At 34.7% G+C, this 24,504-nt stretch overlaps 1 protein-coding gene across 1 annotated transcript; it reads right to left on the bottom strand.

Moving 5' to 3' along the window:
- Positions 1 to 256: 256 nt before the first annotated feature.
- On the bottom strand, positions 257 to 12,040 carry mfsd4ab (major facilitator superfamily domain containing 4Ab). The gene is given in 10 exon segments (NM_001114416.1): positions 257 to 691; positions 795 to 912; positions 992 to 1,062; positions 1,780 to 1,927; positions 4,746 to 4,919; positions 5,012 to 5,142; positions 7,640 to 7,793; positions 7,873 to 8,103; positions 9,989 to 10,187; positions 11,759 to 12,040. Coding segments are annotated over 10 exon segments (1,611 nt in total). The 5' UTR covers positions 11,989 to 12,040; the 3' UTR covers positions 257 to 536.
- Between the last annotated feature and the right edge of the window lie 12,464 nt (positions 12,041 to 24,504).

Here is a 24,504-nt window from a genome sequence, read left to right as displayed (position 1 = left end):
TACAATGTCCAACAGGAAGCTACTTATTTTAAGAGATACTTCTGTGCTTCATATTTCATTTTATTATGATCCCACTCCCCACTAGCAGAGATGAACCTTTTGCATTAGTCATTGTGACTTTTCCAAAAGCTGCTGAAGTTGGTTTTATGTGAATACAGAACAACACTCTGGAATTTCTAGTAATTTCTTCTTCAGGTGGGTGAATTATTAATGTAATCTGTCATTTAATTTGATGTAAATGATTTTCAGTCTTGGGTAAAGTACAAAACTTTATTTATAATATGTAGCCATTGAATGTTATAAATTACATCATTCCACTTTTGTAATTGTTAAACATTTGCTAGTTCAGTAAATGTTTAGAATTGAACAGTCAGGGTTTTTTTTGCTAGAAACAATTACAAAACACAACTTAATACCAAACTTTGCAGAAATACATAAAAATATATTGCATCACTGTGTATGTTTTTTTTAAACCTTTTGTTAGTTTACACAAATATAATAAAAACACATTCACCGTTTACAGTTTAGTCATACTGTTAAGTATTTTCAGCAGGTTTTGACCCATTATGGTCTAATCCAAAGTCACATTTAATGCATTCGGGCTGTATTACAGCAGTTTTGTGTTCTGGTGCTGTTTTCTCTGGAGCAGGAGCTGCTGGACCATCAGTAATTTCTGCTTTTTTAGATGCTCCTGCGAGGTAATGAGATTGAAACACAGCCATATAATGTTATTGTTCATTTAATCAGTATTTTATGGTGTAATGAATGGGAGTACATTGTTGTTGTTTTTGTACCTGTGATTTTTCTGTGGAAGTGGTTGCTCAGGATCACACTCAGGAGGAAGATGAAACCGAGACATCCAATGACCAAACCACACACCAAAAAACTGTAACTGCCTTTTTTCTGAATAAGCTGAAAGAAGTTTGCTCTGGGTTATTTATCAGCGCAGAAAATCTTTCCCAAATGCTGAAACTTGAGAGTGAGAACTTACTGTTCCAGCCAGCACCTGCAGCGTCATCTCACCCATCCCTGACAATGTCACTAAGACCGTTGTTGCACATCCTGATGAAAAGAAAAAATGTGTGTGACAACGTCATATGTGTGGACTAGTTGCCCATAACGAAGCCACATGAAGAATCTGAAATCTAATAGTGATTATATTTAATTTAATGTGCAAATGTGTAAGTATAAATAACAGAATGCAAAACTGTTGTTTTTAAAAATAAATAATATAAAATAAATAATATAATAATATCTAATAAAATTATTCAATATTCTATTTTTAAATATTTAATTTAAACACAAATAATGTTTTTCCAATTATGAATTTCCTCAGATGCTATTAAAAAGATCTTTTGATATATTTGACATTCCTAAAATAATGCACAATAATACATTTACATAAAAGTAATAATAAAAAAAAACATATAACTGCATTTAATGCTTATAGTGTTATAGATTTGAGTATTTATAACTCTTAAAATCATTATAATGTGTTGTCAAAACAATTATACTATATAATATTATCATATACAAATGTAATGTTTACTGATTTTTTAAAATATTATTTAGTATGTATAATAATAAAAATTAACATTTGCACTGACATATATTTTAGTGGCGGATGCTCTTCCAGCCACACATTATCATTACTAAATAACATTATTATTATTACTACTATTATTATTATTTTTAATAATAATAAACATAAGTACAACAGAAGTTGAATGCCCCCACTGTATGTACTATAATGCATGATGTATTTTGTGTGCCATTTACCACGGTATTCCAGAATGTCCTCAGTGTAGGCCACTAAGCAGGGGAAAACACTGCTAATGAAAAGCCCCAGAAAGGTTGTTCCAACAAACAGAAACACTCTGTTTGTGTAGAGGATCATTAACAGCAGCAATGTCACAATCACACCAGCCTTAATGAGAGAGAAATAGCAGAGAAAAATCCCAAGCCTATGACTCATTACAGACTCAACAGAGTAGTGTAAAGGTAAAAAAGTCATTTGGGTGGGTGCATATTAAAATTAAATCAGCTCTATCTACACCAAGTGTATCCGAAATTGCCCCTATACGCTTAAATAGTACATTAATTGAGGGAGCAGCTGTTTGTAGCGTTGTCCGAAACCACACGTTCTGAAGTGCACTCAATCAATCCCACAAAGCACTGCAATAACAAGTGCACAGATGATGTACACTCAATGGCTAGTGAATTCCCAAAATGCCAACCCAGGCTCATTATGGATACGTACCCCTGTATACATTTCTGAAGAGTGCAAAATATGTCCCAGAAGCCACGTTTTTGTTTTTGTTTTTTTCAGGCTGCTGTGTGCGCTTTTTAAGATCTCAAATTTCTCTCACGAGTGCCATTTGCACTCCACCAGAGGCCGCTGTCGACTGACTGAACGACTGACTGACTGACAGACCAATATTCCCAATATTTATTTTATTTTTTGTTTGACCTGCCCTGGAACCCTTCTTAGCTGAACTCAAATCCAGTTGTCATGGTCAACTCCTCTCTGCGTCTCAACTCCATTGACGTATGTGGCAATCTACTGGGCAAACTGGTAACCACGGAAAAGCTGTCCATACGGAAGGCAAGTAGTCAGCTGGTAGCATGACAAAAAACATAGGCCATTGGCGCCATCATACCACCCCGTGGTTTAATTTTAAAGACGAAATGCTGCCATACATACCTTTGGCTACATAATTCGCTCTCTCCAGAAATATACAGGCTACGTATTCACAATGAGTTTGTGTTGCAACCTGCACTGTGCCGAATGAATTTCCGCATCTGACCACAAGATGGCATCGTCAGTGGAATCATATCATGTGTTTTTAAATAAATGACAATTTAATTGTTAAATTATCATCTATACACAAGACAAAAATCAAAATACTCTGTTTCTTTACTAATATATTGTTAAGTAACTATCACAGGGTCTCACCAAAAAGTTGGAAATCGAATCTGTCTGAGAGATTTAGAAACCAGCTAAGCACAAATAAAATGGCATCCCTTCTGATGCCCTCAGTGCTCCAATTCACTCACTGGTTTTCATTCACTCCTTTACGAGAAATATATTAGCAGACTCAAGAACGGAATAACGAATGAGGGTATAGGAGCAACTTTGGATACAACCATAAGGGGGTCGCACATTAAGTGGATGCGCACATCTGCTTAAGCTCACTTTAACATTTTCAAGATGGGTAAGTTAACCTAATTGATTAACTGAGTGTTGAACATTACTCAGTGAAAATAATCTGCAAGTTTGAAACCAACATAATGCTACTTAATATGAAAATATGGAACTCTGTGGTGCAGGGGACTTGTGTCATCCGTGTGCCTACCCTGATACAAATCTATGTTTACAATTCTAAAATGCATGACACTTCATGGTGCATTGTGGTGTGGTGCGGCACATCTGGTGTGCGACCCCCTTTAAATCCCTTTAGCAGACATCTTGATGTCAAAATATAAAAAAAACACATAAAAACATATCAATATGTCAAATGTTACTGTCAAAACAACATTACATTAACATCTTACATTGGCATCAAAAGTAGATTACAGTATAGTGCTGCAATAGATTTTTGACATGACGCCAATGTTAGATGTCTATTTAGATGGCATTTTGACATCAAGCTAGTTTACATGCATTGTTGAGATACAAATGTGTCAAATTGGAATCTGGAATTGAAGATTTTAAAATAATAAAACATTTCTTATATTATAATACTTTGTATTGTTATTTTGCTGGTCAAATAAGCATTAATGGGTGAATGTTAAGTGAACGTCAAGGTTTTAACATCAAATTGATTCACATTTTTGACATGTTTTTTGATTGTCAATTTTTTTTTTATGTCAGTTGAATGTTGTTTTTATATATATATATATATATATATATATATATATATATATATATATATATATATATCATACAAGTGAACAAAAATACATTAACACATGCTATTGTTAACTAACACTTAATCGAAAAATTTCTGAGATGTTTATGCAAACAAATTGTACAAACTATGTAATTCTATATACAGTGCTCAGCAAATATAAGTATACCCCTCACAAATGTATCTTTTAAATTCATATTTTTAATAGGAAGCTATATTATATTTGTGCATAAACATTAGATTAGTCAGTACTGAAGCCAAATCTGGAGCTTATCTAACAAAATCACTTATGACAACGGTCCAAAAACTAGTACATCCAAATTTATACGTTAAAGAAAATAACAAATACAAATTAAAAAAAAAGAGGAAAAACAAAAAGAAGCAAAAAAAAAAAGGAAAAATTTAGTTGAAATTTTCCAGGTTGTAATTTATTTATTATTATTATTATTTTTTGCAATATTTGCTTACATTTATTTGTATTATATTACTATCTCTGAATATGTTTGGTGACTAAAATATTATTTTAATAAATATATCTGTTTAATAAATCTGTTTTGTTTAAATGCACCAAAATATATACTATATTCTTTGAGAAATAGATAAAAGAATTATTTTTCAATCACAAAAATGGGCTGTACTCAATTATGCTGAGCACTGTATATGAGTGTAAATAAGAGACACCTGTGTGTCATTACAAACAAACTGAGGTACAAAATAATAATAAGCTTTAGCAACTTAAAAATGAGCCTACTCAAATGACTGAGGCAATATGTTTTCAGAGATATTTTGAGAGATTTTAGTGTATGGCAATAACAGTGTTTTGTAATGGATTACCAGGTTAGTGAGGAGCAGATGTACTGTTTTAAAGCGGTATGATAGCGGGATTGACACCAGTCGTCCGGCAGTGATGGCTGCCCAGAAGATACAGTTCAGGTTTCCTGCCATTTTAGATTGCAGAGACATGGGAGGTGAAACAGCGTACGTGTAAACAAAGCCTGCATAGACCCCCTAAAAGTCAAGGTTCAAGAGTTAGGAGTAAACATTTGCTAGAATCTCTCAAATTCATACAAATTCATAGTAGCCATATTCAGATCACTCACCATAATGCCCTCTGTCATAAACAGCACCATACCACCAAAAATGTGGATGAGAAAGAAGGTGACGGGTAACCCACGCAGAGCACCATCCGTACAGCAGCTGAAGATGTTTCCATGTCCAGAGTGAAGAAAAACTTTGGGGACCAAATGATAGAGAGAGACATCATGTTAGGAGCCACTTGAATTGTATATGTTAGCTGCAAGCTTATAAAGGAATTTTAAACATCAAATTTGTTTAAATGCCATTTTAAATGGTAATAATATTCACAATATTAATACTTCTATTGCAATTTTTATTGTTTATAAATGCCCCAAGAAACAAAGAAATGTAATGACTTGACATAAATTGAATAGTCCAAAGAAATTAATTTAGAGTTTGCTTTAATGAGTTTGAAAAAGCTTGCCAAAGAGAACCTTCTGGAAAAATACCTTTCCCCAAATAGTAAACACCTTTTAACCACCATTATTCTGATTTCTAGAAGAGCCAGGCTGCAGAGTGTTTAATTATGAGGTTAGTGCTGGTCTACATGCGCCTTCTACTGGATGAGAGTGAATTTGCATTTTTATTCAGGTAATCAAATGTTTTTTTGCGAATATGTTTTATAGCATATTTTCACAAAGTGAAAAATGAATGTTTTCAATTCATATTTTGAAATCATACAATCTAATTTAAATCAATTATTGCTTAATTTAGCTAATATAGATAGCTTTTTGTGTGGATCGTAATTATTGTCCAGTGCTTACCTTACATTTTATTGGGAATACATTTTTAGCCTTAGCAAATAAAAACTTACAGTTCATCTTGTTATATTTTCTTTTTCTTTCTTAATAAAGAAACTAATGTAGTATCAGAACTAGATGAAGATTATTATTCATTCATTCATTTTCTTTTCAGCTCACTCCCTTTATTTATCAAGGGTCGCCACAGCGTAATAAACCGACAACTTATCCAGCATGTTTTACGCAGCAAATGCCCTTCCAGCCGCAACACAACACTGTGAAACACCTATACACTTCTGCATTCACACACATACACAACTGCTAATTTAGCTTTTTCAATTCACCTACAGCGCATGTCTTTGGACTGAGGGGAAACTGGAGTACCTGGAGGAAACCCAAACAGGGAGAACATGCAAACTCTACACAGAAACGCCAACTCACCCAGCCAGGGCTCGAACTAGTGACCTTGTTGCTGTGAGACAATTAGGCTATTTACTGCACCACCGTGGCAAATGAGTGTTGGACACATAAATGTCAGCTCTCACTACATTAAATTAATTACTGTATTTCCAGACACTAGTTATTATACACTTTTGTTATGAGTAGGCACTGAGATCCACATTTCAAAATTTCTGGCTTAAACCCTGCTGTGAGCAGTACGATATATTGCCATTAGAGTCAGTAGAGTGACACATAAGTGTTGTACTGCCCTAAATAAATATGTGACACTGAGCTGATTTGGAAGACATATTGTATTTACTCATATAGTATAGTATTTATAGTTCTTGGAATTTTTTTAAATAGGTCTTATGAGCAGTGTTGTGTTTGTATTCATGATTAATTTATGTAGCACCGTTGTCCAGCGAAACATGACATTTCGTTCCTCTGTATGGCTACACATGTAGCGAAATGACAATAAAGCTTGACAATAAAGCTCAACTTGACTTGATTACAGTTGAACCACATGAAATGTTTTGACTATAGCCCCTTTCACACAGTGATACGGTAAAAAATCCGGAAAATTTCCGGAACGACTTTACCGGTAAATTCAAAAAGCGCTGTGCACAGGCGAGGATGTTACTGAATTTTCCTGGAAAAGACCAGTCACACATCCATTCCAAAATACTGGTAAATTCTGACATCATTAACCAGAAATGAGCTTTAAACGGCTGCACTTGTATTTGTAAACATTTGACTACAATACAAATTCTATGGATGGATAAGAATTGTGAACAACCTTGATGAAAACATATGTAAGAATACTTTTGCATGTCGAGATGTTCATGATATGTGTGTGTGCTGGCGCTCACGGCTGTTTCATGTGCAGACGCGACGAGTCAAGCAACTGAAGGAAGCAGAGCTTGAAGGTAAACAAACAACGGCTTATCACAAGCATCTTATCGTTAATTATTTACACATTTGGCATTAAGAAGAACATATAAACGTTATCTGACTAACATCCAGCAGCTAAATGTGTCTGAAAAAATATTTAAAGGCTTTTATTTTCATGAACCGCGCGGACGTGAATGCACCTGACTGTTCTGATTGGCTAAAGTAGACGTCTCACGTCACAGTAGATGTCTCACATCTAGACGTGCACGCGCTCTTTCTGGCAATCTTCCTTCTGTGTTCACACAGCACAGCATTTCGGCAAATTACCGGTAATGTTACAACTCTTTCCGAAAAACAGCCAGAACAAATTTACTTGTAATTTCAAAAAGGACCTGTATGGGTGTGAATGGCAGTGTGTGGATGTTTCCTAGTGTTGGGTTGCAGGTGGGAGGGCATCCACTGCATAAAACATGTGCCTGATAAGTTGGTGGTTCATTCTGCTGTGGTGACCTCAGACTAAGCCGAAAAGAAAATGAATGAATGAATGATCTACATATAAAAACTACAGCTCTATAATACCTTCGTCATCTAATTCAGCCATTTCTGTGTTGTCTGGTGCTTTGGTCTCCATGGCCAGCTCATCTTTGTCTAGCAGTCGTGGGCTGCTGTTTGGGCAAAAGGGCAGCAGCTTCTCTTGATACATCAACACAAAAACTGCAATCGGCACCGGCAGCTAACAGAGAAATAGACTCAGAGAGATCTGACAGCAACACAACAGCTAATGCACACAGAGCTACTGTACTTCAGCTTACATTAATGAGAGCCATGATCCAGAAGGCGTAGGACACGTTCCTCTCCTCCACCGGGCCTGAGAGCGGCGAACTCTCGGGCAGATTTACAGGTGACCTGAAGCTGGATCTGAAGTGGTGAATTATCTCGGTGGCGTTTTCTGTGCTATTACTGCGCAGGCAGTGGCCGGATATGAAAGGCTCTGCAATCAGAGGACTCAATAGAGCACCGAGACCAATGAAGAAGTGCAGAGCCTGGACCAACAGAAAGGACACAATTAAGACGAGAAACACCATTTGGAGCTGTTGATATAGTGTGGTGAGTGCAATGAATTGGGAAATAAATAAATAAAGGCATTTATTAAGCTTCCATCTAAAGCACACTTAGCAGCCAGCACACAGGATGAAAACTGTTACTGGAACAAATGTGACAATAAGAGGACGTTTTAGCACTTTAAGATCGTCACATAATCTTTAAAGAATTTTAGCACTGAAAAAAATGTATAAAATGTGCTATTTATGCTTTTTAAATTGGTTATTAATTCATATTTTGTGTAAATGTATGGTTACAATCTAACATATTATCAACAAAATCAATGCATTCAAAAGTGAACAATTGTGAAAAAACAATAGTGCCAAAGAAAAAATGACAATTTAATTATTTTATTCATTGCTAAATCAGTAATTAACATATTAGCAGGAGAGACCTTTGGTAATGACAAACAATTCTATTTATCAAAATATTTTATTTATTTATTTATTTATTTATTTATTTATTTATTTATTTATTTATTTATTTATTTATTTGTTTGTTTATTCATTCATCCATTTATTTATTTAGTTATTCATTTATTTTATTAATTATTTATTTATTTATTTATTTATTTATTTATTTATTTATTTATTTATTTATTTATTTATTTATTTATTTGTTTGTTTGTTTGTTTGTTTGTTTGTTTATTCATTCATTTAGTTATTCATTTATTTATTTAGTAATTCATTTATTTTATTAATAATTCATTTATTTATTTATTTATTTGTTTGTTTGTTTGTTTGTTTGTTTATTTATTTGTTTATTAATTTATTTATTTATTCATTTACTTATTTGTTTATTATTATTATTTTTTTTCGGCTTAGTCCCTTTTTTAATCAGGGGTCACCACGATGGAATGAACCGCTAACTTATCCAGCAAACGTTTTGCACAGTGGATGCCCTTCCAGCTGCAACCCATCACTGGGAAACATCCATACACACTCATTCACACACTTACACTACAGACAATTTAGCCTACCCAATTCACCTGTGACGCATGTTTTTGGGCTTGTGGGGGAAACCGAAGCACCTGGAAGAAACCCGTGCAAACATGGGGAGAGCATGCAAACTCAAGCTAAGGCTCGAACCAGCAACATTCTTACTGTGAGGCGATTGTGCTACCCACTGCACCACTATGATGCCCATTCAGTCATTCATTCATTCATTTATTTATTTATTTAGTTATTTATTTATTTATTTATTCATTTCTTTATTTATTTGTTAATTCATTCATTCATTCATTCATTTATTTCAATTTTAGGCTAGTGTGTAGCCAGTGGCACCTCTTTGTGAATTTTAGGAAACCTTTTTTTTTTTTGACACAACACATGATTAGCAAGAATGGAGCATTACCTTATTTATAATAACAATACGTGCTACTATGTCATATGTGTTCATAAATGGGCGAGATCAAGTGTTGACTGCTTTATTAATACCACTAAATTAGTCTACATATCGTTCCATCTTGAATCCCCATAACAGCTCTGTATAAGAAACTAAGAAAGGGATAGTTCACCCAAAAATGAAAATTTCCACTAGCAGCCATGGACATACAATGTAGCAACCAAAAAATTCCCATGGAAGTCAGTTTAGGAAACACCAAATTGGTGCACCTAACTGTCAGCTTCAATATAAACGGCCCTGGGAGTAAGTAAGTATGGAAGTCAATGTCTGCTTCTTTCCAATATCCTTTAAAAATTTTTTTTTTAGCAGAAGACATTCATAACAGTTTAGTCGCACTTAAGTTTGAATATATGATTACAGAGGTTACATTTTTTCAGAAGAACATAATGTGTGAGATGTATGATGATATATGTGTTCGCTCACCTGCAGAAAGATAGGAGAGTCCTTTTTATAAATGGACACCAGTTGGATGTTTGCGATGGTGTCGATGATGCCCATGGCCAGACCTGACACTGCCATCGCTATCGCCAGCAGCAGCACATTATAGCAAAGTGGGATGATGGAAAAAACCACAGAGATGATGAGGGACGAGAGGAAGAGAGCGAGCAGAGCGCTGAACAACCTGAGGAACAAAACAGAACAATCACTTGCTATTTGCTCATTTCCCATCTGTTTATCACATTTTTACACTAGTTTTCTGCATTTCACAGATAGTCTTGAACAATGTTTTTTTTTTTTTTTGACTGCTTTTATTCATTTTCTTTTTACTCAAATAAAAGTCTGATGTAATATCTGAATATCTGTAAATTTACAATACAATTGTAGTAGTGATAATTTGTAGTATTTAGTAGATTTAGTAAGTAATAATAATAATAATAATAATAACTAAAACAACAACAGCAACATCAATAATAATACTCATAATTATTATTACTATAGGCGTACTGGTATGTAATAAAAAATTATGAAGCCAAAAAACTTATTGTTTTTTATTTATTTTTACATTTATTTTATTAGTATTTTTTTCCTGCAAGAGTTTTTTCAGTGTTTCTGCATTGACAGTAAATACTGACCCACACAAACACCATACCTTTTTCTGTTCTGTTTAAATTGTTTTAAAATGTTTTTCAGACTGAAATATACACATACTTTTAACTGAGATTATTTATCAACCTTTTCCTGCTTTTTCCATCAAAAAGTCTGGTGGTTTAACGTTTTAAAATGTAGGTATTGATAAATTTATGAATATTAGAGTTCTAATTTTATTGTGGTGATGAAAAATAAAATTCTAATTTTCAAATATTAAAGGTTTCTCAATGTCACACTGAAAAATCACAAAAGTGTTTTTATCTAGTCAGTCTGAGATATAGAAGCATTAATAATAATAACTATTATTTATTATTGTTGTTGTCATTTTATCGGCACATTAACATTTAATTATTATTCAATTTAGCAGTTTTTTTTGTGTTCTTAATTCACTTTTAAAAAAAAGTTAACTCAATTTCATGACATTTTTGAGTTGACTCAACTTTCAACCCAATTTCTGCACTTGACTCAATTTAAGTTGAATAAACTCAAAAAATGTCCTGAAGTTTGTTGCCTTAAAATTTTAAATTGAGTCAACTTTTTTTTTTTACGGTATTACATGCAAGGTGTCTATAAAACTCATACATTTGTATTGAAAATAAAATCTTTAACATTTTTACTTAAATGTAATATATTTATTTATTTAATTGTAAAAAGAGAGAAATAAAGAGTTTTACACCTTATATACGTGATGTTTGTCACAATTTTATTAGAAATTCATCAGATTTGTTTTTGCTGTTGTATTTTAATAAATTAATTGCTAAGAAATATTGTTATAGACCTTATCTTATGAGAAATGACAGCTCTGGGTGACAAATTGCTGTTTGTGTTTACAATAAAAGCATATTTTATTATGCTTGAGGATTGATGAAATGTGATGAAATGTGGCAATAAATCTATAGAAAAAAAAAAGGTTAACAAAAATTTACGTCTTGCAATCTTGCAAAAAAAATGAAGAAATTCACCAAAAACACTTGAAGACTGACTGACAGAATATATCTGATACGCAGTGCATATCTAAACTGAAACTAAACACCACAGCATGTTTGGCCAACAATAGAGAGCTGACATTTCACAAGGAGTCCATGTTTATCTGTCGAGACTCACGTTTTGGTGAAAGCTCCTCCACTGGAGCTGCCGATAAGTAGACAGAGCTGTTGGGCAAAGAAAACCCAGGTGATCTCTTGCAGCGTGGAGCCGGTCCGGCATTTCAGATCCAGGATGGTAGGCCCCAGAAAAGCAATGCTCAGTCCAAAGCTGAAGAACACGCTCCAGTATGTCAGCGTATGTTGACAGTTCCTTTTGAAAAGTGTTAGTAAGCGCTCCTCTATTAACATAGCGTGAAAATCTCCGATCTCTTCCACTCACTGCTGTAATTGTTGACGTTTGGATGATCCTTTCAGAGCATTTGCTTTAGTGACAGGCCACAGAATAGATGACCATTTCTCCCATTTATATTGCTTCACTCCTCCCATTTCGTAAACCTTTGAGCGATGATTCTGGAGTTAATGTCTAAAAATCACCTCTCAAGAGAACTCCTCGAAACGGTCAATGATTTTCAGTTGGACTGTCAATGATTTTGATTGTTAATGAGAGACGTGGATCGGAATGTGATCTTGTGTGTTTCTTGTGTTATGGGGATGTTTAGTCTAATTAATTCTTAAGAAAACAAAGTGGCTCATTTCTAAAGGTTGGTTGTTTCTATATTGGTGTGTTATTTTTGCTGGCTTTCAACTCTGAATCAATGCAATGCCAAGAGGCTGCATCATTGATTCACTTTTATTCTGCAGAATATTGCAGAAAGCCAGCAGGACAATCATTAGCTTTTGTACATTCACAGTGTTACTTATATAGTCCTTGTTAAAGGATTGCATGAGGTTTTGTATCAAAGTCAGAAGCTCTGATTTTTAAAGTTCTGGTGAAAGTCTGCATCGTTACATATGTCTCTTCAAAGCAATATAGTTTTAGGAATTAATAAAGGAATTCTGTCATATTTAACTATAAGGTAACACTTTATTTTGATGGTCTACTTGAGTATTAGTAAACTGTCTGCTTAATATCTGTTGATACTGCTCCTTCAACAGACATTTAACTAACTATACGTTGCTTTGCAAGTACATGTCAACTTATACTAACTCTAAGCCTTACCTAACAGTCTACTTATAATTTAATGAGTATTAGTTGGCAGGTAGATGCAATGTAACTTAAATTCAACAAACGGACCATCAAAATAAAGTGTGACCAATTATTATTGAGCCATTACAAAGCTAACTTTTAGATGGCTCTTGTGTTTTGGTGTTAATCATGTACCGGATGGTAATTTCCTTTGTTATCTGACAATGATCATTTCACTGGCAGCTTAGCTTTTCACTATTTGCATAGAAAGCATTTCAGGTGACTGAAATGATCAGATGAGGACCAAAGGGAAGCCCATTCAGCCACAGCGAGACATACTGGTCCTTCCACATGTGCAATTTCATGAATATTGCATCTTTAGACTCATGATGAACTCATTTTAGTTAATCAAAAAGGCTGGTTGCTCACAAAAAAAAAAAAAAAAAAAAATGCACAAGATGCAAAATACTTTAGTGAATCGTAATAGACAGTTGGTTTAATGATTTCCTGTGAGAATAAACACCCTACAGTTTTAGGGTATAAAAACACTCACATTAAGTTATAAAGACAAACATTTTTGAGGTTTCTAGAACATTTGAATTATCTAGTTTATTAAACATCGTTTTGACATTCATATTTGGTTATAAAATGTTATTCTTGTCTCAAGTTGTATTTAAGCTCTCAGAATGTTATCTACAGTAAAACAATATTAAAATTTTTAATTCACATTACATTATTGTTCTAAGAATGTTTCCCTTTATTGTCCCATTAAGTTATAAAAAAAACATTTTTTCAAATCTTTTTAAAACTTTCAGATTGTTCTAAGAATGTTATTCTATCAACATCCTAAAGACAATCCAAAAATTAAAGAAACAATTATTTGTTTATTTTTATAACATCAAAAACGAACGTTTAATAATGCTGGGTAGTGATGTCCTTGTCACAGATATGTTGAACTCAGTCAAAGCAAGAGCCTTTCTAATTTTTTGATCGCTGTAAGTCAGATATTTAAGCTGACTTCTTTATTCATGTTCCAGTCATTGCTGTTCTTTGGTTTTGATCATTGATTTCCACAAAATGAAATGTCATACAGATACAGACACGCACAGATAAATAAAAAATAGTGTTCACTACAGATCTTTTACTGCAACTTATTTTGAGTACACTGTTGAGCCTCACTGAGATCTGTTACATTTACATATCATAGAACTAAGCGCAAGTCTACACTGAGCAACTACTTTAGGTACGTCTATTCACTGATCATTGATCATGCAAATTACTAATCAGGCAACATGGCAGAAACTCAGTGCATTTAGGCATGCACACAAAGATGATTGGCTTATGTTTAAACAGAACTGAATGGTTGCTAGGCTGAGTTGCTAGGTTGAGTGCTTCAGTACCTGCTGATATACTGATTTCATGCAGAAACAAGTCTAGGTTTCACAGAATGGTCTAAAAAAAAACAAATTATCTAATGAGCTGAGACACAGAGGGGAGTTTACCACAACGAAGGGATACAAGTCGGGTGAAGAACGGTTCCAGAAAGCAAGTAAGACAAAAACAACAAGCCAAAAAATAAAATAAAGTAAATAACAGGGTGAGAATGTAGTAAAATCTGAAAATGTAGTAAAAATCATGTGAGGACTTTTTTTTCTGAATTGCTTTTGAGTTTAGGGAAGTGGGTGGGCGGGTCAATCAATTCAATTGGTTGGGTTTAGAGAAGGCGGAGGGTGGGTCATTCATTCTGTCAGTCAGTCAGTCATTCAAACAGTCAGTCAACAGCAACCTCTGGTGGGTTTATGCGAGAACAGCAGGTGCGAAGGGCACACGGAAAATAAATTTGAGCTCTCAGAAAGCATATACAGCTGACTCTGGTGGATTCGCAAAAACAAGAATGGTAAAAAAAACAAAAAAACAAATGTTTATAGAGGTAGGTTTTCAGAATGTGCCTGGATTGGATTTGACTACGTGTCAGTGTGCAGTGTTCACCAGTGATCAAGTACTGCAGAGATTTCTGGTGAACTACAATTCAGTCATGAACTACAAATCCCTTCATTCTTTACACATGCATGTTTCACTTCCACTGATTACACACGCAGCTAAATCCTGGCACTATTGATTGTTTAGACTATTTATATACCCTGCACCCGTTTGTTGTCACTGAGTCATTTGTTTTTGTATGGCATGTTGTTCATGTGCTGTTTTCCCATACCTTGCCTTAGTTTCTTGTTTAGTTTATTATTGTTCTTTTGCTACTTTGATTTTTGGATGTCCCGTTCTTTTTCTGTTATCTGCACGATTATTTCTTTATTAAATGCACTTGGATCCTACCTTTTTGTATCCGTCTTTTCAAAGTACAGTGACACACTGAATGCCATACAACTTAAAATAATACAAAACCAACTACAGCAATCTCCATTCTATTAAGAAAGAGCGCTTCTCTTCAAAACTGAACAGTCGCATCATTGATGACATAACAATGCTCGGGCTTGGAAGGTAAATTTGCAATGTGAGTGCAGGTCGAGGGGGAGAGGAGATGAGGACTATTAAACTTGGGCATGATTCAAGTGAAACCGTGCCTAGTGTGAGTAGTACACCCTAAATCAGCAGATGATAATCTCTGAGCATATAACATTGAAACAGATGAGCAACAGCAGCAGAAGAAAGATACACCGGTGACACTGACTGCTGATAAATAAGAACAGCACACTTTAGACTAGTTTGCATGCTCTCACCAAACCTGGACAACAGAAGATTTGCAAAAAGCTTGCCTGGCCTGATGAGTCTTAATTTTTTCTGCAACATTGAGATAGTGATGTTGGTGTAATGGTGTAGGGATTTTGTTGGCTCACTTTGAACCCTTTTAGTCTCATATGAGCATTCTTTAAACCATAAAAGTATGCATGCTATAAAAACTGTAGCAAAATCTAGGCTTGAGGTTCTCGAACTACTTCAAAATGGTCCACCAAATCAAGCAACAGAACTATACAAAGTGCTCTCAAATCTACATATCATGGTTGCCTTTCAAGATCTCCTTATGCAGGAAAAGTCATGCATATTTCTCCTGGCAAGTGGCTGTCAACAGCCGAATCATGATCCACTGGGGCAGCTATATTTAGGCATTTAAGTAATCAATCAGGCTTCATGCATGCATACATACAGGCTGACTTTGTTACTGTGTCTGATTAAATAAAAATAGCCAGACATGCCATGCAACCACAGAGAGAAGTTTCTTATTTGTTAAGAGTGTGAAATGGCAGCTGTGCGTTGTTCAATATGGACATTGATTAACACATTTAAACATTTCCTTTTCAGGTAAACCTAACTTAAAGTGACTTATTGGGAGGGAATTGTAGACTAGATCCGTCTGACATCCTGAACACGCACATGTTAATTTTCAACACAGTTATCATTCTGTGAATTGCAGGATGTACTTTGCGATTTTGACGATAGTTATTTCTCTCACGATTCCGCCTCCGTTGGAGATACGAGGCCTCATTTTTCTAATCAGCATGATAATACTGATCTGAAGCCGTCTGAAGCATTAGAGACCAAATAAAATTGATTGCAAAATGATTGCCTAACAGAGGCTGCAATTTGTCAAATCCATAATTATTATTAATGCATCGCCCCGTTGTAATCAGATACCACATAATGCATTTGCCTTGCAGTTTTGGCACTAGCTGCATTAAAACACATTAATGGTAATTAATCCACATTTAGTGGTGGGAAATACTTTAAAACATTTCCTAAAGATGCATTTAATTTGTATTCACCAGCAGTTTAGGAACAGATTAAGTAAGTAATGTTCCAATATCCCCTGAGCAGAAGTAGATAGAACAGATATCTCTGTTTCTCTCATTTCGTCAATGCGTGACTGTCCAAATGACATAGCCGAGTTAGCATTTGCAACATTCTGGTTAATTATTGATCAGGCACATATGGCCATTACTATTTAGAGCCGAACATGTTTTGAAAATGCAAAAAGCACTGGTTAACCATTGTTACATTTTAATGTTAAGCTGCTTTGGGAAATGCGCAAGCTCTTGTGCAACTTGTGATGAGAAAAGGAAACCGGATACATGTCATGCAAAAGTGTGCTGCTTGTCTAAAGTGTCAGCTCAATTTTAGTTAAATGGGACTCTTGAATCAAATAATTACAGCTAAAAATAATTGTTATTTCTCATCATCTCCACTAGATGTCGTAATACAGTGATGTCTAATCAATGAAGTTGTGTGAAACAGCATTTATTGTGTGAAAGGCAAGATTTAAAATAGTAATGAGCTATATGCACAGCTAGTGTTTTTCAGCCAATGATAAACTTCTGGTGAAAGGTTTATGTGACTTTTAAATTTTATAAGGTCCTTTTGCAGTATCAATGTTGTAATGTAATTACAGTACATTCAGTTGAATAGACCTAAGCATCCATTTAGTTGTTCATGCATTAAAAAGAGATTAGTTTGGTGGCTAATTCGTACGAATTCGTACGAGTTCAGTCGTACGAAATGGTACGATTTTAAAAAGGAGGCGTGGCACCTGACTCCACCCCTAACCCCAACCGTCATTGGGGGATAAGCAAATCGTACTAAATTGTACGAATTAGATCGTACGAATTCATACGAATTAGCCACTAAATGAAAAAGTTACGAATTGCCGTGAGATTGTGTTGACGCATGGGCCGTCATTAGATGCTGGCTAGCGCAGAAATTCCATTGAAAATACCAGGGTAAAATCAATTTCCATATGGCACAGAAAAATCTAATTTAATGCAGTGCTTCTTGTTAGTTCTGATCTGCTCCACTTTATATCATGTCTTATCCAGGCAGTGAAGATCGCTGTTTTTTAAAGAAAGCAGATCTTAAATGCAGCGATTTTGTATGGGATGACAATTCACCAGAAACGAATGGCGGAGTGAAATTAAAAGTCTGTGTGCATATATACCCCATTGATCCTTCTTATTATGCATTTGGCAAAAGACACATGATTTGATATAAAATATGTGCAATGTTGGTGAATTAATCATTCACACAAATATATTGTATATTCATTCATTCATTGATTCATTTTCTTTTGGTTTAGTCTCTGTTTCAGAGGTCGACAGTGGAGTAAACCGCCAACTATTCTAGCAGATGCCCTTCCAGCCGCAACCCAACACTGGCAAACACCCATACACACTCATTCACACACACAATGGCCAATTTTAGTTTGCTCAATTCACCTATAACTCATGTATTTGAACAGTAGGGGAAACCGGAGCATCCAAAGGAAACCCACGCCAACATGGGGAGAACATGCAAACTCCACACAGAAATGCCAACTGACCCAGCCAGCCAGGATGTGAACCAGTGACCTTCTTGCTATGAGACAACAGTACTAACCACTGAGCAACCATGCTTACTTATATTTCTGTATTAAATATTTTTGAAACCAAAATATTTATAAATATTTTAAATGTATCATTAAACAACAGTGGGTTAAGCAGTGGCGCAGTAGGTAGTGCTGTCGCCTCACAGCAAGAAGGTCGCTGGGTCGCTGGTTCGATCCTCAGCTCAGTTGGCGTTTCTGTGTGGAGTTTGCATGTTCTCCCTGCGTTCGCATGGGTTTCCTCCGGGTGCTCCGGTTTCCCCCACAGTCCAAAGACATGCGGTACAGGTGAATTGGGTAGGCTAAATTGTCCGTAGTGCATGAGTGTGTATGTGAATGTATGAGTGGATGTTTCCCAGAGATGGGTTGCGGCTGGAAGGGCATCCGCTGCTTAAAAACTTGCTGGATAAGTTGGCGGTGCATTCTGCTGTGGCGACCCCGGATTAATAAAGGGACTAAGTCGACAAGAAAATGAATGAATGAATTAAACAACAGTCTGTTATATTAAAGGTAAATAACATGCAGAAGTTATAAATAAGATTGACTTAACTAAAATGTTCTTAAATTAACTTGAACAGTTTTTTAAGTTTGTGGAGGAAAACACCTGGTTTAGGTTGTAAATGTGTGACTGGATTTTTGCAGCACAGCTAAATAATCTCAATATCAAAGTCATTTAAATGTTTGTCAAATGTTTGTTTTTTGTGTGTTTGTTATATATTTATCAAACACATTTATGAAAACAATACTGACACAAATATTTTGATATACAGTTATATGTATTATATACAAGTCAGAATTATATGCCCCTCTGAATTGTTAGACCCCCTGTTTATTTTTTTCCTCAATTTCTGTTTAACGGAGAGCGGATTTTTTTTAACACATTTCTAATCATAAAAGTTTTAATAACTCATTTCTAATAACTGGTTTATTTAATCTTTGCCATGATGACAGTAAATAATATTTTACTAGATATTTTAAGACACTTCTATGCAGCTTAAAGTGATACTTAAAGGCTTAACTGGGTTAATTAGGTTAACTAGGTGGGTTAGGGTAATTAGGCAAGTTACTGTATAATGATGGTTTGTTCTGTCGACTATCGAAAAAAAAATCTAGCTAATAGGGGCTAATAATATTGACCTTAAAATGGTTATTAAAAATGAATAACTGTTTTTATTCCAGCTGGAATAAAACAAATACGACTGAAGAAAAAATATTATCAGACATACCGTGAAAATTTCCGTGCTCTGTTAAACATAATTTGGGAAATATTAAAAAAAGTAAATAAAATTCAAAAGGGGGCGAATAATTCTGACTTCAACTGTAGTTGATATGATAGTTTATATGCCAATAAAATTCATGATAATATCAGCCCCTGTATGAATTTTTGTGTCATATTTTGCTACATCAAAGCAATCTCATGAGCAGCCGGAGCGCAAATGTGATACTGAATTTGTACCGCAGTTGTGCTAACAAAAAATGTGGCTCATGCAATACGCACAATGCTGACAGACAATATTTACTGAACACAAGCAGTGCAGCTTTCCGAATTGTATTTACTAAGCTTAACTAAGCTTGTGCAAAACACACTGAAAATAAACCTGTAAAGCCACAGCAGAACAGTTCAAACATTTATAAGTACATATGACAAAAGTATAAACACGTTTACATTTTTTAAAAGCTTGATAAACTTTAAAATGATTAAACCAATTAACCAAATTTATATTAATTTCATAACTTAAACAGGCAGCTCATTCCAATGACGTGACATCTGATAAACAAGGGGCTAAAATGAATGAATAAACTTAAACACTAAACATATATAAGATATAACATACAGTATATAGAATATAAAGAATTTAATCCATGACTTAAGGCAACTATTTACTATTGCACTATTCATATTGAATAATATGTTAAGTGACTCTAAAAAAATTGTATATTACATATATTGCAAATATTTGATTAGCATAGTTAGAAATTATAGATTATATACTTAATATTAAAGTTATAATAGATTATTCACATTTTGTGATTAGCATCAGCTACTGATACAGCACTACCTGACAAAAGACCTTTACTTGTGTCATTCACTAATTCCTTCTCAGTCAAGACTATACACCTACACAGAAGACTCTTGTCTTTAGTCTACCCATGTCTGCTGATATTTGGTATGGGTGCCACGTCAGTGCTGTGCAGCTGGCATGACCCTCCTCCCCTGCCTGACATTTAACAACACTTTCACTCCTCACAAACGCACTAATGTGTACACACACGCAAACTGGGGATAATTAGAAATCTGCATACAGAATAATTATTTGACTTTCCTCAGTGCATTTTAATTACCTCACAGAGTGTACACACACACACACACACACACACACAGAAGTACACAGCAGGTTTGTAATTAAAGCTGTACAGTTCGACCTAACATTATTTAGGTCTGGGGGATTCAATTCCCAAAGTACAGGCTGGAGTTACTTAAATGGATAGTTTGCCCGAAAATGAACATTAAGCGCCATTTACTCTCTCCCTCTCTCTCTCTTTCTGCTGAACACAAAATGGAGATATTTGGAATAATGGTGGTAGCACAAAAGTTTATGGTCCTCGTTGACTTCAATAGTAGGAAAATAATAACGTGATAATCAATTGAGACCAAAAACAGTTCGGTTACCGACATTCTTCAAAATATCTTCATTTGTGTTATCTTCAGCAGAAAAAAAGAAAGTCATACATGTTTTGAATAAATGGAGGTAAATGTGGGTAAGCTATTCCTTCAAAGGGTTAGATCACACACACAAAAAGGAAATTCTGTCATTTATTACTGACCCTCATGTCATTCCAATTCCCTGAGATCATGGTTCATCTTCACAGAAAAATAACGTCAGTTGTTCAACTGTAATCATAAGCTTAATTCACTTATGTATACTGTATCAGAAGAACACTAGTGTGCACCAAAAAACAGTAAAAAAAAATTTCATCTATGTCTTTCGCATAAAAGTGCACATTTACTACACACAGTACAATAAATTGCCTTTGGTCAGCAGTGCAACACACAAGTGTTGTAAACCCCATAATAAATGCGCACAATAAACCCTGATTTGATGTGGAAGACTGTTATTGATTATTATATGATTACCATTGAACCGCTGAACTTTCAAGTTTTAACAGTGTTTCCGGTTTCTTCTTTAAACTTTCAACATCTCAAGACTGTTATGGTCTAGGGAGGATGAGAGAGCACTCAGATTTAATCCAAAATACCTTAAAGAGCCCCTATTATGTTTTTTTTTTAATTATTATAATCCATACAGTGTGTAACACAAAGGAATGGAAACATCCAGTCAAATGGATGATTGTATCGACGTCGACACAGGACATTGCCAAATATGAACTGCTGGATGCAGTAAAACGTGAACATGCCTTTCTCTTCAGACTGGTGTCCAAGCGATCATGGGATTGATCATGACGCGAAGATTACTATCACTAAGAGATGACTAGACATGCCACTGTGGGGAATAAAGGATTAATGTTTCACAACATTTCTGTCATTCCTGTCATTTTTCTTATGGTATACAATAACCAACACAATCTCACGGCAATTCGTAACTTTTTCATTTAGTGGTTAATTCGTATGAATTCGTACGATCTAATTTGTACAATTTAGTACGATTTGCTTATCCCCAAATGACGGTTGGGGTTAGCAGTGGGGTCAGGTGCCACGCCTCCTTTTTAAAATCGTACCATTTCGTACGACTGAACTCGTACGAATTCGTACGAATTAGACACTAAACTGGCAAAACGTAAAATACTTACGTTTTCTCGTGAGATCAGGCTGCAATAACCTACCCTGCAATACGGGATTCGCCTGCTGTTTGGTATTAAAGGAAGGATCAGCAAAGAAAACTAATGTATGGGACTTTGTCAGTAACTTGTCACCTTGGAATTACAAGGTTCTGTCAGTGTTCTGAGTGATTTTGAGATAATAAGCTTCAAAGTTTTTACATTCCATATAGCAAACAGTATGTGTGTAACATTTGTTTTTTAAATAAAAAGTCTTAAAATATAAACAACTTATTAAAAAAACATCCCATATCGTAAACAAATGGTCATTTATAAAGAATATGTCAATAACTCAATTTTGACAAAAAATGTCAGATAGAACCTTATAATTCTAAGGTGATGAACTGTTACGCAGTTTGTATGGACCAGTTTCTTCTTCCTCCAGATCCTGTAAGTGTTTCTAATCTGTATGGGCTATTTCATATATCGCATTCAAAACCATGTTGAAAACACGACGTGTGCTTCTTGCTTTACTGATTAAATGTGCTTTGTGCTCACGATCTCCTGCTGTTTGTTGTTATGGCCACCATCAGCTGTTCGTCACACACATGGTAAAGTCGATTTTCAAAATAGTTCAACTTTTGCCACTGTGTGGATTAATACTGAATGTGTGTTGCTATTATTACTTGGGGTTAGGATTAAGAATAAAGGAATAATCTGGTGTGTAACTACATTGCTTTAATGCATTCTTGCATTGGGCTCTGACTACTTTATAACCGTACTGCGCATACTGCGTGTACTGCACGTTTCTCTCCATCTCATCCAATCACAAGAGCACAAGAGACTGGGTCATCGAAACAATCAGCGCAGTTTAGCCTCACGCAAAGGATGGAGTTTGGGAACAAATGGTTCACTGAACAAATCATATGAATTTCAGCCTGTTGTTGGAGACCCCCAAAACCAAAATATGACCTTTTATGAAGCATAATAGGGGCTCTTTAACTTGTGTTTCGAAAATGAACGAAGGTCTCTGAAGATTGTAACAACACGATGGTGAGTAATTAATAACAGAAATTTAATTTTTTGGTGATCTAATATTTAATCAGATGATCAACAAAGAATCAATCAAGAAACCTCCAATTAATGCCTTCTGGTTAAATGTGACCCCAAAGTTATTTCCACCAAATGCTCTCCAGTGTACAGTACAAGTCACACAAAGGCCTTGCCAAGGCTTTAAAGGCAATCAAATCGAAACGAGATTTTCTAACAGCCACACAGCACAGACCTCAACCACAACAAATCAATCTATTCCACCTTGACACACCAAGGTAGACTATCTATCCCAGTGCCTTGAGGCAGGAGCAGGACCATATCCTATGCTTTATCAGAAACTCAATTCCCCTCCTCCAAACAAGATAAATGAGAGGCATGAGATGGGGCTTCAGTGGGGCTGTTCGCAGGTTGGTTACAGGCAGACTGTTCTGTCATAATTAGAGCTCTACAGACTTCACTGCTGAACTCTTTGCATTGCATCTGACTGAGGCTGAAGAAATACACCCCTGCTGATGTACCTTTCGCATTTGCCCTTTTATATAGAGGCTCTGCAAAGGCTAAGCCATGTTTAATTTTTATGCTGTAGAATACAAACTGTTAATTTATTATACAAACTAGCATTTCATCATAGAACTCAAATCACTGCCACTTTGTCATGCTTTAGTACACAAGTTATTTGCAGTTTACTTCATGCACTGTAAAAAAAAAAAAAACTAATTTTACATAAAATATCCCTAAATATTTTACAGTAATTATTTTGTATTTTAAAATTATGTGTAGAACTTAGTAAAATGACAAACAGTTTCTCTAAATTCACAGTTTGACTTTCATTTTAATTTAAATTACTGACATTTAAATTAATTTAAACATTTAAATTACTGACATTTTTGTTTTTTATAAAGGGAAATTACAGTATTATTTATACAGTATATTTTTCTGTTATTTTAAATTATATTCAAAAATCCATAAAAATTACAAACAATATCTGTAAATTAACAGCTTGACTGTTATTTTATGTACTATATAAGTAATGACAAATTACTTTGTCTGTTTTATACAATAAAATTGCAGTATTATTTACACTGTGTTTTTTCCTGTTTTTTATGAAGTACATTTAAAATTACGTAAAATTAAAGTAATGAATTGTAATTACTTTCTCTGTAAAAAAAAAAATAAAAAATTGTAAAAAAAGGACAAGTGACTGGCAGCTACGGCTGCCAAACAAAAGCCATAAAATTACGGTAAAAGTTCTTTGTTGAAATAAAGTGCAAAAAATAATAAATCTACAGATATTCTCATTAAAAATGTTTACAGAAAAACACTGTTATTTTACAGACCTTTACTAGATTATTACGATCAAATCTGTTCAATAAAGTTACACAAATAAGTGCGCTCTTTTTGCACCTGTTCCTGATTCCGCTGATTGCACACACACAGTCGGAGGATCGTTATGAAACTGATTACATGCACTTTAAAAGCAGCACAGACCAATTGCTTAGTCTTGTTATACTGTTACTATGAACATTGACGTGTTTCTCTTCTT

This window comes from Danio rerio, chromosome 23 (assembly GCF_049306965.1).
Source record: "Danio rerio strain Tuebingen ecotype United States chromosome 23, GRCz12tu, whole genome shotgun sequence".
In the NCBI taxonomy this organism is placed as follows: Eukaryota; Metazoa; Chordata; class Actinopteri; order Cypriniformes; family Danionidae; genus Danio; species Danio rerio.
Note: the sequence above shows the minus strand (reverse complement) of the source record. Positions and strands in the feature narration are given on the sequence as shown.